Consider the following 15,102-nt stretch of genomic DNA (forward strand, 5'->3'; position numbering starts at 1 on the left):
AAGCTCTGCCTTTTAACATTACGATGCGACAGCATTAATGACACTCATTAAAGGCTCTGAGTGTCAAAGTGCATGTGCGTGCACTTTGCCACAGGCTTAATCACTAATCTTTTAATTTGTGCTTCTATTCACACATACTCATACAGTCGCAAGTCACCACATTATGTTAAGGACCAACCATTATATAGATGTAAATCCCTGCTTTAAACAAGCTGCAAGAATGGCCCAGCATGGCTTATGGGCAACGTGTCCAAGTTAAAATCCAAGTGTTCTAGAAGGCTAGATATTCCCATCTCACCCTCCCATCTCAAAGGCAGAGCCCTAGATGGCAGTGCCAACCAACTCTGCCAGGTCATGTGGCCTCTCGTGACGTCGCACTACCCGACGACAAGTCAGCGCACAGCTATGTCACCTGCCAAAACAAGCCAACTATTTAGCATCCAGCCCAGCCGTGTCACTTGCAAGAGTCGTGCTCATTTTTGCTCACAATGCCATTACCGACGATGCAGACACCCGATTTCCCAGAAAACGGGGCCTTTAATGCTATTGCGTTAAAAGGGGCACTGCAAATGCTGCCAAAACATAACGCAAAGCAACGCTCCCTTCGCGTGCTGCCCATTTGGAATGTGTGAAGTCCACCCCTGTGCAGCTACTTCAGAAGCACATGGTCTCTCTTCAGAAGCTCTTCAGAAGCTCTGGGTCATTTGTGCTCTTGAAAAATAATGTGACTGCCACATCTTAAAAAAGGCTGGTGCACAGCATGGAGGTGTGAGAAGGCGCAACTTGTGGATACATGTCATACCTATGCACTTATCAGTTGGCCCCGCAGCTTTACTGCCTTGATTGCTCTTATTTGCCAAGAACCCAGAATCCTCTACAGTGGGGGCCTTAACCCTTTGACTTTTTGCCTACAGGTACTGTGCTAAATGTATGCATTTAAAAACATTCGACACTAGGGTGAATCTTTTTTCGAAATATTCGACAGTCAAAGGGTTAACCCGTATTGCGGGCCACAATGAGAAAATTTAGACTTCTGAGGGCCAGGAGCCAGAAAAATAAAAAATGAACACAGAAAACAAATGAAGGAACAGGAAAATAAAAACGAGTAGCAATAAATAAATAAAAATAAACTCGAGCATGTGATTCGCAGACCACACACTCTCCATTTTTCTTGAAAAAGAGAAGTGGTGTATGTTGCTGACTACCTAAACACTGGAAGGTTGCCACTTCAGGATGACCTGGAGGAAGCTACTGGAAGGATACAACCGTTAATACCACAGTTACTTATCCTCAAAAGGAAAATATACACTTGGAGATTAAGAGAGGGCAGACTGGCCGGCAGCACCTCAAGTGTTTTATCCATCCATCCATCTCTATTGAAAGTAGCTGACATCCAATACCTATTTTCATTTCCACAAAGAATGTGTAACTTCTGGGGTTGGAGACCATTTATAGTTGGTTTTAGTGGAAAACAAATTCGTTGGTACAGCCGACTCACCAACTCATGTTTTAAAACTCATGAAAGTTAGCACATTGTTTTCAGAACAAAGGCTGAACTTTTTGAAAGCGGCGGGCCTTACGACACATTTCCTGCGCTGTTTGCAGGCGTAAACAGGGCAAGAAACTAGAGCTTCCAGACTTTTGCAAAAACAATGTTTCCTTATGCAAGAAAAATACAATGCTGTTCCCAAGGAGTTGTGCAGAACTCTAGTGTGGCCTCTCGATTACCTTATTGAAGTTGCGATTGCCACATTACACAAATTATAGGCACCCAAAGACTTCCAAGACACATCAGACCATTGTAGACAAAATGCATTACCATAAGTTGACAAGGTGACAGACTGACAATGTCAAACGTCAAACCTCTTAGTGCATAATGGCGCCAACACTACGTTAAGAAAAAAATAGGCTCACCTCTCCCAGCCACACAGAGTTGGAATGGCCAGAGGGTTTTTCCCCACATGGGCATCAGGATCATCACCAGTCACACAACTTGGCGAGCACTCATGCGACGTGTAATCAATGCGACTGCGTGAAGCTGGATCGTGCTGATCCAATTTGACTGGTTCTCGAGTGCCAGCTTGCGACATGAGAACTCCGAGCGCATTTCTTGCCAAGCCTTCTTCCTCACTCTTGCGGTCCTGAGTGGTCGACTTCCGTGCAACGGTGCGCGCCGAAGCCGCCTCTTTCTTCGCAGACTCGGCATTTTCCTCTTCTGCTGGGCCCTCACCCTCTTCCAACGTGCGTGTGTACTGGACAAAGGGCTTGTGCTGCTTCGACTTGACTGGCATCAAATTGTGCCGGCGCACGCGACCTCCTGTGGTTGCTGTGTTCTGCGTAGACTGGTTGAGTGCTGAGTACAGAGGAGAGAACCTGGTTGAACCACGGTAGATCCACTCTGTGCGCTTGTCCACCTCAAACGACATCTTGACCAGGCTGGCGTCGACCGTGACCACCCGTGCCATCCACCAGTCACCGTTCCACTCAGTCTTGACCGTCTGGCCCTTGCGTAGCCGAAGCATCGGCCGCTCCGGGTACTTCTCGAGGTAATTACGCACAAAGTCCCTGACGTCCTGAAACATGTCCTCCCAAACCTTCTCCGAGTAACCACACATCACATACACTTTGTCAACGTCCACATACTGCGCATAACCGTCGTCAAAGAACACAAGGTACCGGTAGCGATTCAGGGGCTTGGGTGGCTCAGCAATGATCCCAGCGTACAGGGACTGTCGAGGCGGAATATTCTCATCCGAGTATGTGGCCACTATTCTCGTCCCCACAGGAAGGATAACAGCTGGTCGGTCCAGGTAGGCCAGTTCCCGCTTAGGGTGCCACTTTGCACTCCGACTAGCCGCATTTGCCTTTCGTGCTTCAAACTTCACTCGGTACAGTGGCTCAGATTCAGACTCCTTTGAAGGCTCCTGAATCTGGATGATTCTGGCCTTGTAGAAGACTCCCAGAGGAAAGTTGCGTGTTGCCAGGACCTTTGATGAGATCTCTAGCTCCCTGGGAATAAGAGAAGAGGGAGACCTGTTAAAAGATCTCTAGCTGCATTTTTCCCGTTGTTTAAGCCCACTTTCATTTCTCTTAGGCAACATTCTTAGATATAGACAGTTGGAAAACTGCGCAGTGAGGAATGGGCCCAATAAGTTGGCCATCTGGCACCCGCCAATCTCAAAACGACCCTAGCGCCCCTCCCCCACACTGCGGTGGATGATTAAGGCTGAAATTTTAAATGCCACTAACCCTCTTCTTTCAGCAACGCAACTGAAAATAAAACTGCGTTTGCGTTTCTTATACACACCCTTGTATGCATGAAAAGCCACCACATTTGCAGACGTATGATTCTTAAGCAGGCAGGAAGCAGACAGCATGCTTCAGCGCTTGAGAAGCGCCTGCAACCTTCTTGCTTCAGATGCATCAGTAGACGTGGTGGCTTTTATGTGCGTACAAATGCGGCAACAAAAGCTCTCTGTTTAAGTGAGACATTCCAGACATACTTGCGAACAATTGGGCCTTCTGGAGGAAGGTTGTGAGGCACGGGCGTGTAGTTGCCAACAGTGATAACATCGTCTGAGCCTCCAGACCCTTTCCCGGAAGTGCTGGTGACATTCTTGGGCTAAAAGGAGAAAAATAAGAGTGTGGACCCTCAAAGTGATGCTCACAGGTAAACAGTTGGTGGGCAAAAATAATGAAGATAGGGACGCATGCTGCACGCTGCTAGTGCTTCTAAACACCGCTGAGACACGGGAACACCTGGGCACAACCACTCCACTCACCGTATGGGTCGTGAGCGATGGAGCTGGCCTTTTGGGAGAGGTGACATCCGGCATTCTAAAGTTGCGGTCAGCTGTAGGTCATAATGAAAAATGTTTGCAAACTGCACCTTTGTTTTCTTATGACAAACCTTTTAAATGAAGAAAACAGGTTTCAACACATGAAAAACGAATGCAGGTCATTCCAATGATTAAGACTGTAGGCCATTTCAGAGCTGATTTTAGAGCAAGAAAAGCATGACACACTTCTATAAAAAAAATTTTCGAATAACGACTCTTCTCTGACATCAAAGGGCTAGTACATAGCACCGTGGCATCTTTATGTTTCCCTGCATAATGACTGTAAGGCTCCATTTGGCGAGAATTGCTTTTGCATGAGCTGCTTGCTCAGAAACAAAGCCCAAAATAAGCCTTACGTCAATCTCTGTCGCGTATGGAAATCGAAAACAAAACTGGTTAGAAGACATTGCCTGCCAGAATAAACCAAAAAGTATCATTCTAAAATAGGCACAAAAAAGAAGGCGAGGTGAATTTCAAGAAATAAAGACCAGAAGGTCCGACCCCTAATTATATGTCATAAGGGAAACCAACAAACAATATAATCTACCAAACTGCTTAATTCATGCACCCTATTAAACCAACAACATTACGACCTTACCTTTGACGAAGACATCAAAGAAGTGAATTTCCGGAATGCTCAGGACTGCTGCTTGTTCCTGGCTGCAGTCAAGAAAAATTGTGAAATTTTGTCAAAGAACGAAATTCTTCAGCTTGTCTAACATTTATTTGCCTGCCCATGCCTTAACTGTGGCTCTGGGGTCTCAAATTACCAGACTTGCATCACAAATCAACACAGGGCTGCATTGTCCGCAGAAGTTGGACAGGGCGTAAAACCAATTATTTCTGCATTCTGAATGTATCTCAGCATATAAACAGGGTTGTTCATTTTCTCGCAAAATTCGATTTTACCGAATTTTCGCACCCCGAACATATTCCTTAAAAACCAGTTTTACCTAGTCCAGGCCCAAATTTGAAGCAATATAAAACCAGAAAATGACCAACTGTACATATAAAAACCACTAATACGCTGCTGATCCTGCAATACTGACTGTAACAAGGTGTAAGCATTAGGTGCTTTGCTAGGCCCGGAATGGGTTTGCTATGCCACAATGGGTTTTACTGCATAAGGCAAATTTAGGTCCACCAAGAACAGATTTTCCAGTGAAGAGATTTTTTTGGTCCGCGACGCTTTTCTCAAGCATTTCACGCCAGAAAAAGCAGAGCTCAAGGTTAGGGCAAATCTTGTACCCACTGAACACCTGGCAGGTACCCAGTAACACTGGCCATTAAACCTAGCACATCCCTAATGTGAGGAATGCTACTGAAGCGGTGGTCTTGTGCCAATTGTTTCCTTCCCTCCAAATTGGGGATGCCCATTGGTTTCTTGAGTCCCAACAAGGATCTATGAAACCAGATGTACTTCCCAATTTAAAGTGAGGAAACCAGCTGGGCTTCCCGATCGGGAGTAAAGAAACCAGTTGGGCTGGCCGATACTGATTGGACAATGAGACTGGTAGAACCAACTCAAGGTCCTAGACCAGAAACCTCCCCAAATAAAATATTCATCTATTGTATCCGTTAGGATTATGTTTCCTATACACATCCCTTGATGCTGCTACAGATACCAGCTCCTGACAACGGACCACAACAAAGCAACCATTCCATTAAGGTTTTTGTTTTTTTTACCATTCTAGCATAGTGGGCATTCTGGAACCACAAATATGCTGCAAAAAAATATATCGACACATAACAGTCCTGACCCCCATTTTCACCAAACATATGATCATGAACTGTGGATGTCAGAGCAGGCAACTTGACATAAAACAGATATGAGAAAAATCTTAGGAAAAAAGAAAGCAAATAGGCTGGAGGGGGAATGTCACACAATCTGTTTATGCCATTTAATGCACCTGAGTGTCATATTGAGCGTGTAAGTGTCACGATGATTGCACAAGGCAAAACAAACAAAAAATTAAACAAAACAAAACAAAAGCAAGATGGTCTCACTTTTTCTTTTCTTTCAATTTCTTCAGGTCTTCCTCCATTTTGTCGAATGCACGGTCGACGTCTGCGTACTCTTCTACAAAGAGGAAGGTAAAAAATGAATGACTGAAGTGAATATGCAAGCATTTTCAATATCAAGAAAAGCATACGACTGCAACTGCAAACAAAAAGGGAGCACAGTAATACATGCTTTATGTACATGCTATGAGGCTCAACTTGTGCTGCAAAATATTACTCCCCATACTTTTACATGCCTCTGTCTGCAATGCATTAGTTAATTTTTGTCTGTAATTAATTTTACAAATTCATCGAGACTCATTAGGACACGAGAACACGCTAATGCAAAAATGCAAAGCCAATATCACCATGATAAAGCTGAATATAATCATGTAAATAAACTTATACTCCACTCTACAAGAACCACGATTTTGCCCAAGCTTATTATGTGCACTGAGCGGCGCTGCCACCTAAATAAATTCTGACTACCTCCTACTTCTTGCTTTGTCCTACTATAATAGCAGAGCCTGGTAGGGTCGACAGCTGGTCTCTGGACGTCACAAGAGGGTGCCGTCCCCAAGAGGAAGGACGTCAGCTATTTCAGCGCCAAGCAATTAACCTGTACGTTTCAATTGGCATGACAGTCAACTAAAGTAAACTTGTCCAAGCCATGGGACAATATGAGTGCTAAATTCATGAAAGTTTGTTTTCCTACTTTCACTGTGGGAGAGAACTGCCTCTACGCATCGCCTCTACGAACTGCCTCTACGCGGAGCTCAAGTGTTCTCCATAATTGTTACATTGAAGCATTTGCCTGTACGTTGCACACTTGTTTACGAGTACTCTCTGCCTCGGTGGCTCGGTCATTACTTTGTTTGCCAGCAGATCCCAAAGATGCAAGGTAAAATTCTGGCCGTGGCGATCGCATTTCCATTGGGCCAGATGCAAAAGAACGCACCTATGCTGACGTTAAAAAACCTTAGATTCTCCAGTACGGTACCTTTTCTATCTTTTCACTCCTTCTGTATCTGCTCTGCAAGCTTACCTTGGAAGCTTAATGCACTTTGGTGGTGCGCGCCTGGGCAGCAGTGATCTCCAATGGCGTCCCGGACTAGGGACTGCCACTCAGGCGTTCAGCAAAAAACTCTCTTGTTTACTTCTTGAATAAAATGTATACTACTACTACTACTCACTCCTTCCTACCTCCCTTCACCAAGGCATGCTTTATTTCCAGACTTTTTCAGCACAACTGGCGAGCGAATGCTGCATCTGTCAGTTGAGATACATGGAAGGGAGTCAACTACTCAAATCGGCCATTACTAAAGGTCTGCACTCATCTGGGCGCCTTTTCCTTTACGCAAAATTTTCTGCACAGTATGTTTCGTTAAGCCGTTCCTGTGCAAGATAGAACAGCCAGCATTCCAAAGATTTTTCTTAATGCAGTTGAAAGACTAGATCATTCTTGGTCACGGCCGACTTAGGCCCGGTCAACCTCTCTCCTCCCGACACTGAGCTAGGTAGGGCACTAGAGCTCCCGGAAACCTGGAAAGCGAGCCAACTCACCTGCCAACTTTTCCAGGTTACAGAGACTGGGGAACTTGAGCATCTGTTCCCTGAGAATCTCCTGGACGTTCATGCTGTCGAAGGCGTGGTCGATGGCTTCCATGATGTCGAAGTCACAAACGAAGTACTCATTGTCCTCATCTTCATCTAGCCGCATGCGCTTGGGATCAGATGGCCCATCGCCGTTGGTGTCTGCCCAGTCACAGATGCCATCACCGGCAGGTTCGCTGTCCAAAGACAATGTCATGACGCTGCCACTGCTGCTTCCTGATGCCTCCTCTTTGGCCTCTTGCAAACTCTTCCTGCGCCATATGCGGAAAAGCGTTTTGGAAATGAGCAGGTTTAGCCCTAAGCTTGGAATTTAGAAAGGGCAAATAGGAATTTAGGTGTATGCAGTGACGTTAAGCACGCATGCAGGTAATGCATGCACAGAGCTGCACGTATCGCAACTTTGCCTACAGGCGTAGGCATGCTTCAAATTGCTGAGAGTATTACGGGGTGTGTTGACAACATGGCAGCATGTTTTCCGAGGAACTTCAGATGTCCACAGAAAGAAGTGCGCAGATACTGCGTCTTTCCTTTCCTGTAAACCAATTATAGAACACAGGTGAACTTTCATGCGTCCAACGGGAACACTGGTTATGTACGACAAGGGGCGCACGATGTACTGTGTGCAACAGCAATGCTAAGGCTTTCGCATTTCTCCACTGCAAATTCTGCAGAGCTTCCAGAACATTTAGTGCTGCAGTACACACGCAATGTGGTCCGGGAGCATGGCCGCCTGATTAACAAAGCAAAATAATGTTTAAAAATTGAGACACAGCAAACAATCCTGTTAAAATTCCCTGCCGCTGCATGACATTCCACGATTAACCGACTTAAACCGTCTGTATTTTTATTATGTTCACTGTCGCCCGCACAACAAGGTATAAATGACAAATATTCCTCATTTTCTACATAACTTTGAGATTTTATATTGTAAGCACCATGGCAGTGACATGCATTCTCGAGTTTATTGTCGCTGTTTACACATTCTTCAGTTCTTTTTACTCCAAAATGTTCATGGAATAAAAAGGCTGGCAATGCAACTGTTCTTGTCATCAGTAATCATCAGTCATCAGTAAAGCCCTCATGTGCTTTAAATTCTTTTCACTGGGTGGTGCAAGTGTGCACATAACACATGAACGTTGCGGCCTGGCAGTGTTCGCACGCTACGCAATAAGCGATACGTGAGCACTCTTGATTGGTTTACGAGGTTAAGGTCACAATGCAATTCAGGTTGAGAGAGAAGTCTAGTTGAGGGCTCCAGAAATTTTGGCCACCTAAAGTCCTTTAATTGACATCGCACAACATGGGTGCCTTGCTTGTCGCCTCCACCGAAAAGCTGCTGCCGTGGCAAGGATTCGATCCCGCATCCTTGGGCACAGCCGTCAAGCATCCTAACCATTTCTTCACTGCAGCGCGGGCTCATGAGCACTCTTACTACGTATGCCCAACTAAAAATGCCTAATGGGAAACAATGCAAGAGAAGAATAACTGAGTGAGGCCTGGATGACCGGACTGAATGCCCCTTACAATGGTTCAAGAGCGTGCCAGTGCCGTCAGCAGCGGCTGGACCCGTCAGGGTAGCTTAGTGGTTAAGAAGCTCGGCTACTGATCTGGAGTACCCAGGTTCGAACCCAACTGCAGCGGTTGGGCTTCGATGTGAGCAAAACCGAAAAGCGTCCATGCAATGTCGGTGCACGAGCATCACTTTCTTTTCTCTTTCAATTTCATATTTTCCTCTGTTCCTTTCAAGAGCAGTTCAGGTGTCCAATGAGATGAGTGAGTGACACTGCACCTTTCCTTTACATAAACCATTATTTTAGCTTTATATAATTCAGCAGCTGCTGGCGCTTCCCTCGAAACTTGAAAGCAGGAGCGACGTGAACCAGGAACAACATAAAGCAGTGCTGCGGACAGCGCACAAGATGAGAATCTGGCAGAGAGAATCTGGCACAAGATGAGAATCTGGTCTTGGTGTTTCAGCTGCCATGCTAGTCTACCAGGAAGAGCAATTCTGACAGCACATACTTCGAACCGCGCCCGTGACATTACATCCTGTGGCGTCGGCAACTCGTCACCTGTGATGACAGCGGAACTGCATCACTGCAACTCCATACGCTGCGAAAAACTAAACGGCTTCGCTATGGATGAAGGGGATGTATCTTCCAGAAATAAACCCATACTACAGGGAAAAAAGAATCATAGGACAACGCCGCTACTGCCAATTGAATTGCAAACAACCCTTATCAGAGTGCAAAATGATCTCGAACTCTACAAGCTTGAACTCTGAAACATACGAGTTTTTGCATTTGTTCGTCTTAGCGGCGAGGAAAATACTCGCAATTCAAGCCCTCAATTATGGCTGCTCATCGATTCTATATCAACACAGCTGCGTAAATAATGGGAAAGGAACACTACATTTCACTCACATCGGTGTTAAAGGTTACTTATAATAATGAGTATCGTAATCAATGCAGATACGACATCGGCACACGGCCGATCTGCTGCTACCCTCAGGAAAGACAAAAGCAAGTGGCCTGAACTGCTTGAAATTATTGCACTGAGCCATTTCTATCAAAAGCTCTTTAAACTCTTCTGTTTGCAGACTTGTTGGACAGCACAGTTTATAATATACGCTGATGACACTACACTGCTTGTCTCTGGCATAGACTTAAACCATGTCTTAACGAAATGTAATGCTGCTCTAGATAAATTATCAGTTTGGTGCCGCTTAAATCGACAAATTAAATGCAGCAAAAACTAAAGAAAAATTTTGGGGGCAAAAAATGAAAGCTTGCAGGAAAATTATGTGTTAAGTTTTGAAAGACAAATGATTGACATTGTTGAAGAGCATAAAACATTAGTAGCATATTTTTCATCTAACTTGAGTTGGGAAACGCACATCAATTATCTTAGCAAAAAACTTTCTTCTGTTGTAGGTGCACTGTCATGATGCTGCAGCCCTCTGCCCTTAAAATGTAAAATTCAGATTTATTATGCACTCTTCCATTCTGATTAAAATTACTGCAATTTAGTGTGGGCTACGACGACAAAGACTAATATGGACAAATTAATCGTACTACAAAAAAGAATTGCTCGTTTGATTGCTAACCTTGAACGATCCTGTCCCACAACAGACGTTTTCAAAACACATAACATTTCTCGCATCGACAGTCTATACGAATTCAGTCTTTTGCAAACAATGTATTTTTCTTCCACCAATGTCACAAATCATGGGCTACGACGACAGACTAATATGGACAAATTAATCGTACTACAAAAAGAATTGTCATGCGATTGCTAACCTTGAACGATCATGTCCCCCAGCAGACGTTTTCCAAACAGGTAACATTATTCACGTCGATAATCTATATGAATGCAGTCTTCTGCAAACAATGTATTTTTCTTCCACCAATTTCAGAAATTATTAATCAAAGTTGGCATCTTTAGAATTGCGCCATACTTCGGTGGATACAAGGAATCATGATATATGGACAATAACATTTTTTCGTAACAATTACAAATTGCAGTTTTTAATTCATAATCTACCTCGCACTTTGAATATTTTTAAAAACACTGCTGGCTATACCAAAAAAGAACTACTGAGCTATTTTGGAAAATTATGAAATGAATATATGTTGCTTTGTTTTGTTTATCTATGCATTATTTCTGCATGTATTGTGTTATCTTTGTGCAAATGGCTGTACGGTTCTTTCATTTACTTGATTTGCATTAATATAGCAATCTTCTATTTTCTTATTTACCTTACAGCTCTGTTACTTCTGTACGAAAAATGTTTTTTTTTATGCTTGTGTCTTTCTGATGTTTCTTCTAATGTATATTGCAAGTTTTCATTATGTTTGTATATATTCATGGTTGCATTTTGTTGTCACGCTTGCTGTGTACGCCGTGCCTTGTAACGGTTTCCTGGACTTATATCCAGGAAACTTTCCAGCAAAACTGAAAAATAAACTGAATTGAATTGAAAGCATCTGGAGGCGCTTACAATAATAATAAAAAATGACACTTTGACAACTTAAGTGGTGAAAGGTGAAAGCCTGAGTGCCGCTTTCTGTTACGCATTTGTTGTGAACGTGGCGGTGAATGATGCTTCAAATAAAGAAGGTGACTACTGTTTCACATTCTTCCCTTCCTTTACGGCATGGTACATGTGTACATGGAGAATTGTGACAGATACTGCGCCTTTTCTATCCTGTAAATCAATTTCAAACGCTCCTGATGCCTGCTGTACTAACGCCCCCTAGACATCTGAGTCTGCTTCTTGTGTGGTGCGGGAATCAAATGATACATGACTTGCTGCTGTAAAGTCCTTTTTTTTTCAATTATGGTTAACTAATTTAGTGTAATTAACTAAGATGCATAATCGATAAAGCTAAATTACACTCTACCTTGGCTGTTCCAAGAATACAATACATATGTTCCTATTATACTTGACAATTAACACTTGTGTTATTATGGCTTGACCTTGAGGTTCGACACTCAGGCTGAGCTGAAGGTCAAAAGAACGCAGGCCACCGGTGCTCAATTTTTGCACTGCATAAAGTTCTCACTCTAAAAGGGTGTATGTTGCAGTTTAAACACAACTGGGTTGGGCGTGCATTTTACTGTGAAGGCTAGCTATAGTATTAAGCCACATTTTGTCAAGGTCAGCGGGTGGGACAATTTGACCTTAAAGGGCCACTGTCCAGGGAAGCAACTTCTAAGCAAAGGAGCCCAGTGCTTTGATCAGGTACCGGAGATAGTCTGTGCAAAATGCTACAGCGATATGCGCGCCACAAAGCAGCAAAAATACAAATGGGAAACGAGCTTCTCCGTTCTCTACGAGCCGCAAGGCTGACGTCGTAGTCGAAAACGACATTCATTGGTCCGTCTCGCTGTCCGACGGGTGAAAGATAGGCGCGCTTTTCCCTCGCCATGGCGGGACTGAATGCAGCGGCACGAGCTCCCTTGCCTGTTTTTTTTCGCGCACGCCAACTGCCACGCTCCACCTCCCACCAAACACGGAGGAGGAAGGGTAATTTGTCTTGCGGAGGCTAGACGACCGGGCAGGAGAGTGAAAAACCTTTGCGAGAAAATGGGAAGAGAGAAAGACGACAGAATCTGGTGATTGTGGTGGCTGTAACTGCGTTAATAATTACCCTTTTCAAAAACATTTTGCGGCCTTGCGTTCTGGGGCGAAGTCTCAGTCACCGGGGAAGAAAATAATTTCGACTGGAGGGTGGACAGTGGGCCTTTATTTTCAGTGTGGTTTAAAGTAGGCCCCTTAATATTGTGTTGATCAATTACCCCAACAACCTTGACTTTCGAAGTTTCCTTTACAAGAAATGTAACCAAGCCAAACAGCTCTCACTCTGTATGTATCTAGGTTTAGAAGAGTTAAATCTCCACAATTTGTTGTCTGGCTACGCTGTCAAGTAAGTACCTACACATTCTTGCATCGATGTGAGGCGATCTTGGGTTCAAGTGAACCGCCGAAGGTCAGCAGCCTCATGATATGAAGCCAGATTCCTTTTTACCCCTAGTTGTGCTAGTGGAACCAACACATTTCGACCACTAGATCATGAGCGAGTATGACTATTTCACAAAGCACCAGTGACAGGGTTTAGTGGCGCATTCCAGGTCGTTTGAGCCCATAGTCATCAGGCTCTTTCTGTGAGTGCATCCAGAACTCAGTGGGAGGAATGCCACATGGTAAAAGGAAAAAAATGCAGAAGTTTCCATCAGTGGCAATGTATCGATAGCTAAGGTAAATAGCAGTGAAGCATTGTTCACTTTCTGATGCATGTAGCAGTGCAAAAGGCTGCGGACAGATCTAATCGCCTCATTGTCATATCTGCTCCGGTTTGAATAAAATGGCATCCGTGTCACTACTTCGTTACCCCCTATAAATATGTACCCTTAGTTGCCGTGTTATCAGGTGACCTGTTCCATTAGGATGCATTCGCCTACACCTTTCGAAAGGTATATGTACAAAAACAAGTCAATTTTTCACAGTGCGATGCAGCAATAATTTTACAGTACAGCGATTTTAACACGAATGCACAGGGTACAAAGAGCAGAAGAATAGAACCAGCGCTGTTTTTCCATCACAAACAAAACATCAGCACCAACAGCGCCGCCTTGGCATAGAACATACTGCACGGAATTTATTCCAAAATAGCACAAGTTGCCATTGCCACACCTCGGGCCCGGCAAGGACGAAGTATGACGTCAGCGAGTAGAAAAGTTACAGAAAACGCATTAAGTGGGCTATGAACATCGTGCATATATTCATTATGTATGACAATATGTAGTTTCAGCTGCATTTTAGTTTGTCAGTGAAACAACCGTTCGAAAAATTTTCAAAAGCAAATGACATCAGTTGGCACTGAGAAATTGGCCAAATTAATTTTTATCTCTAATGAATTTAATTCACCTTTTTGTGTCCACTAAAAGAACTTGTCATAAATACGAGTTTTTTACTCATGATAAGTTAACCTGGTGAAAACAAGTGGGGAGGACGGATAAAGTCATCAAAAAGATATAAAGATTTACCTGGAGGTGCAAATTTTATCAAAATTCAACAAGTTAACAGATAAATGTGCCTAAATCACGGAAGATGACACGAACTTGCATTAACGAATTGGCTGGTCAAGAAAACCGAGCCATACCCCGTGAAAAACAATACGGGCAAATTGGGAGGCAGCGCACTCTAGCGTCGACCTTGCATCAAAAAGGTCCTTAGCCCCGTAAACCATTTCCTTAAATAAATACTTTATACTATAACTAACACTACTTTTTTTGCCACTATCAGCCTGCAGCGGGAACGCACGTTCCCCAACTTTTTCCCATCCACACATAGCATTCAAAATTAGAGCACTAATTGCTGCTTGAAGAGTTAAGCCGATTTTTTACACAGATCACCTCGCTCTTAAATGACGATGGAAAACAAAGAAGTAATCGAGGCTTACGTAATATTAGCGTTGATACAGGGAATAAAAAAACGTGCATTTGCAGCAAAAGAATCGGGCTGGAAACACTGAATATTTAGAAATACAAATATTTACATATTGGCAGAAAGGCATACCATGTCCAGACACACTTTGTTCTTTTTTCTTTTTGGTTCTTTTTTTGTTGTTGAAAATGAGGTTTATATTAGGGGGATACATAAGCTCCCTTGTTAAGTGTAAGGTTTCTCATACTGTGCTGGGCAATGGCTGTGGTTCTTGAAATTTGATGTGTCCCAGTGGGTGTTCAGAAAAATGGGCTGTTTGTGCTCCATGCCATGTGATGGCAGGGGACACAAGCTCCTATGGGTATGACAGGATAGCATTTCACACACAGGAACATGTTTCTTTCACCTAGTTTTTATGTCCTTTTCTAAAATTTTAATTTGTTTATACATCGATACTTAGCATCAGCAAACATTGGTTGTCCATTCTAAGCCCTTTGACACCTTTGAATGCTCCTTTTTCCAATGCGCAGTTTTATTATTATTATTTAATTCAGTTCACGATCAATCGGCCTTTTTCCAGTACCACAGCCCTCTTGCGGCCGCCAGGCGAAGTACGATTTACTGGACGAATTACCGAGACTCCCTAGCATATTTCTGCAGAAATTCGTTCACAATAGTGCTATAGGCTTATTTTCCAAG

The 15,102-nt window shown here is 43.6% G+C and overlaps 1 protein-coding gene across 8 annotated transcripts in view; it reads right to left on the reverse strand.

Moving 5' to 3' along the window:
- Positions 1-15,102, reverse strand: part of egg (SET domain bifurcated histone lysine methyltransferase eggless) — a 159,562-nt gene that overhangs the window by 36,205 nt on the left and 108,255 nt on the right. For all 8 annotated transcript variants that reach the window (XM_084601773.1, XM_084601778.1, XM_084601772.1 and 5 more), the window contains 6 exons: positions 7,404-7,705; positions 5,847-5,919; positions 4,438-4,499; positions 3,783-3,853; positions 3,504-3,622; positions 1,915-3,009 (listed from right to left, as the gene is read on the reverse strand). In XM_084601773.1, the coding sequence (XP_084457899.1) occupies positions 1,915-3,009; positions 3,504-3,622; positions 3,783-3,853; positions 4,438-4,499; positions 5,847-5,919; positions 7,404-7,705 (1,722 nt within the window). The remainder of the gene's footprint in view (positions 1-1,914; positions 3,010-3,503; positions 3,623-3,782; positions 3,854-4,437; positions 4,500-5,846; positions 5,920-7,403; positions 7,706-15,102) is intronic.

This window comes from Amblyomma maculatum, chromosome 4 (assembly GCF_055883805.1).
Source record: "Amblyomma maculatum isolate TAMU_Amacu chromosome 4, ASM5588380v1, whole genome shotgun sequence".
Lineage (NCBI taxonomy): Eukaryota > Metazoa > Arthropoda > Arachnida > Ixodida > Ixodidae > Amblyomma > Amblyomma maculatum.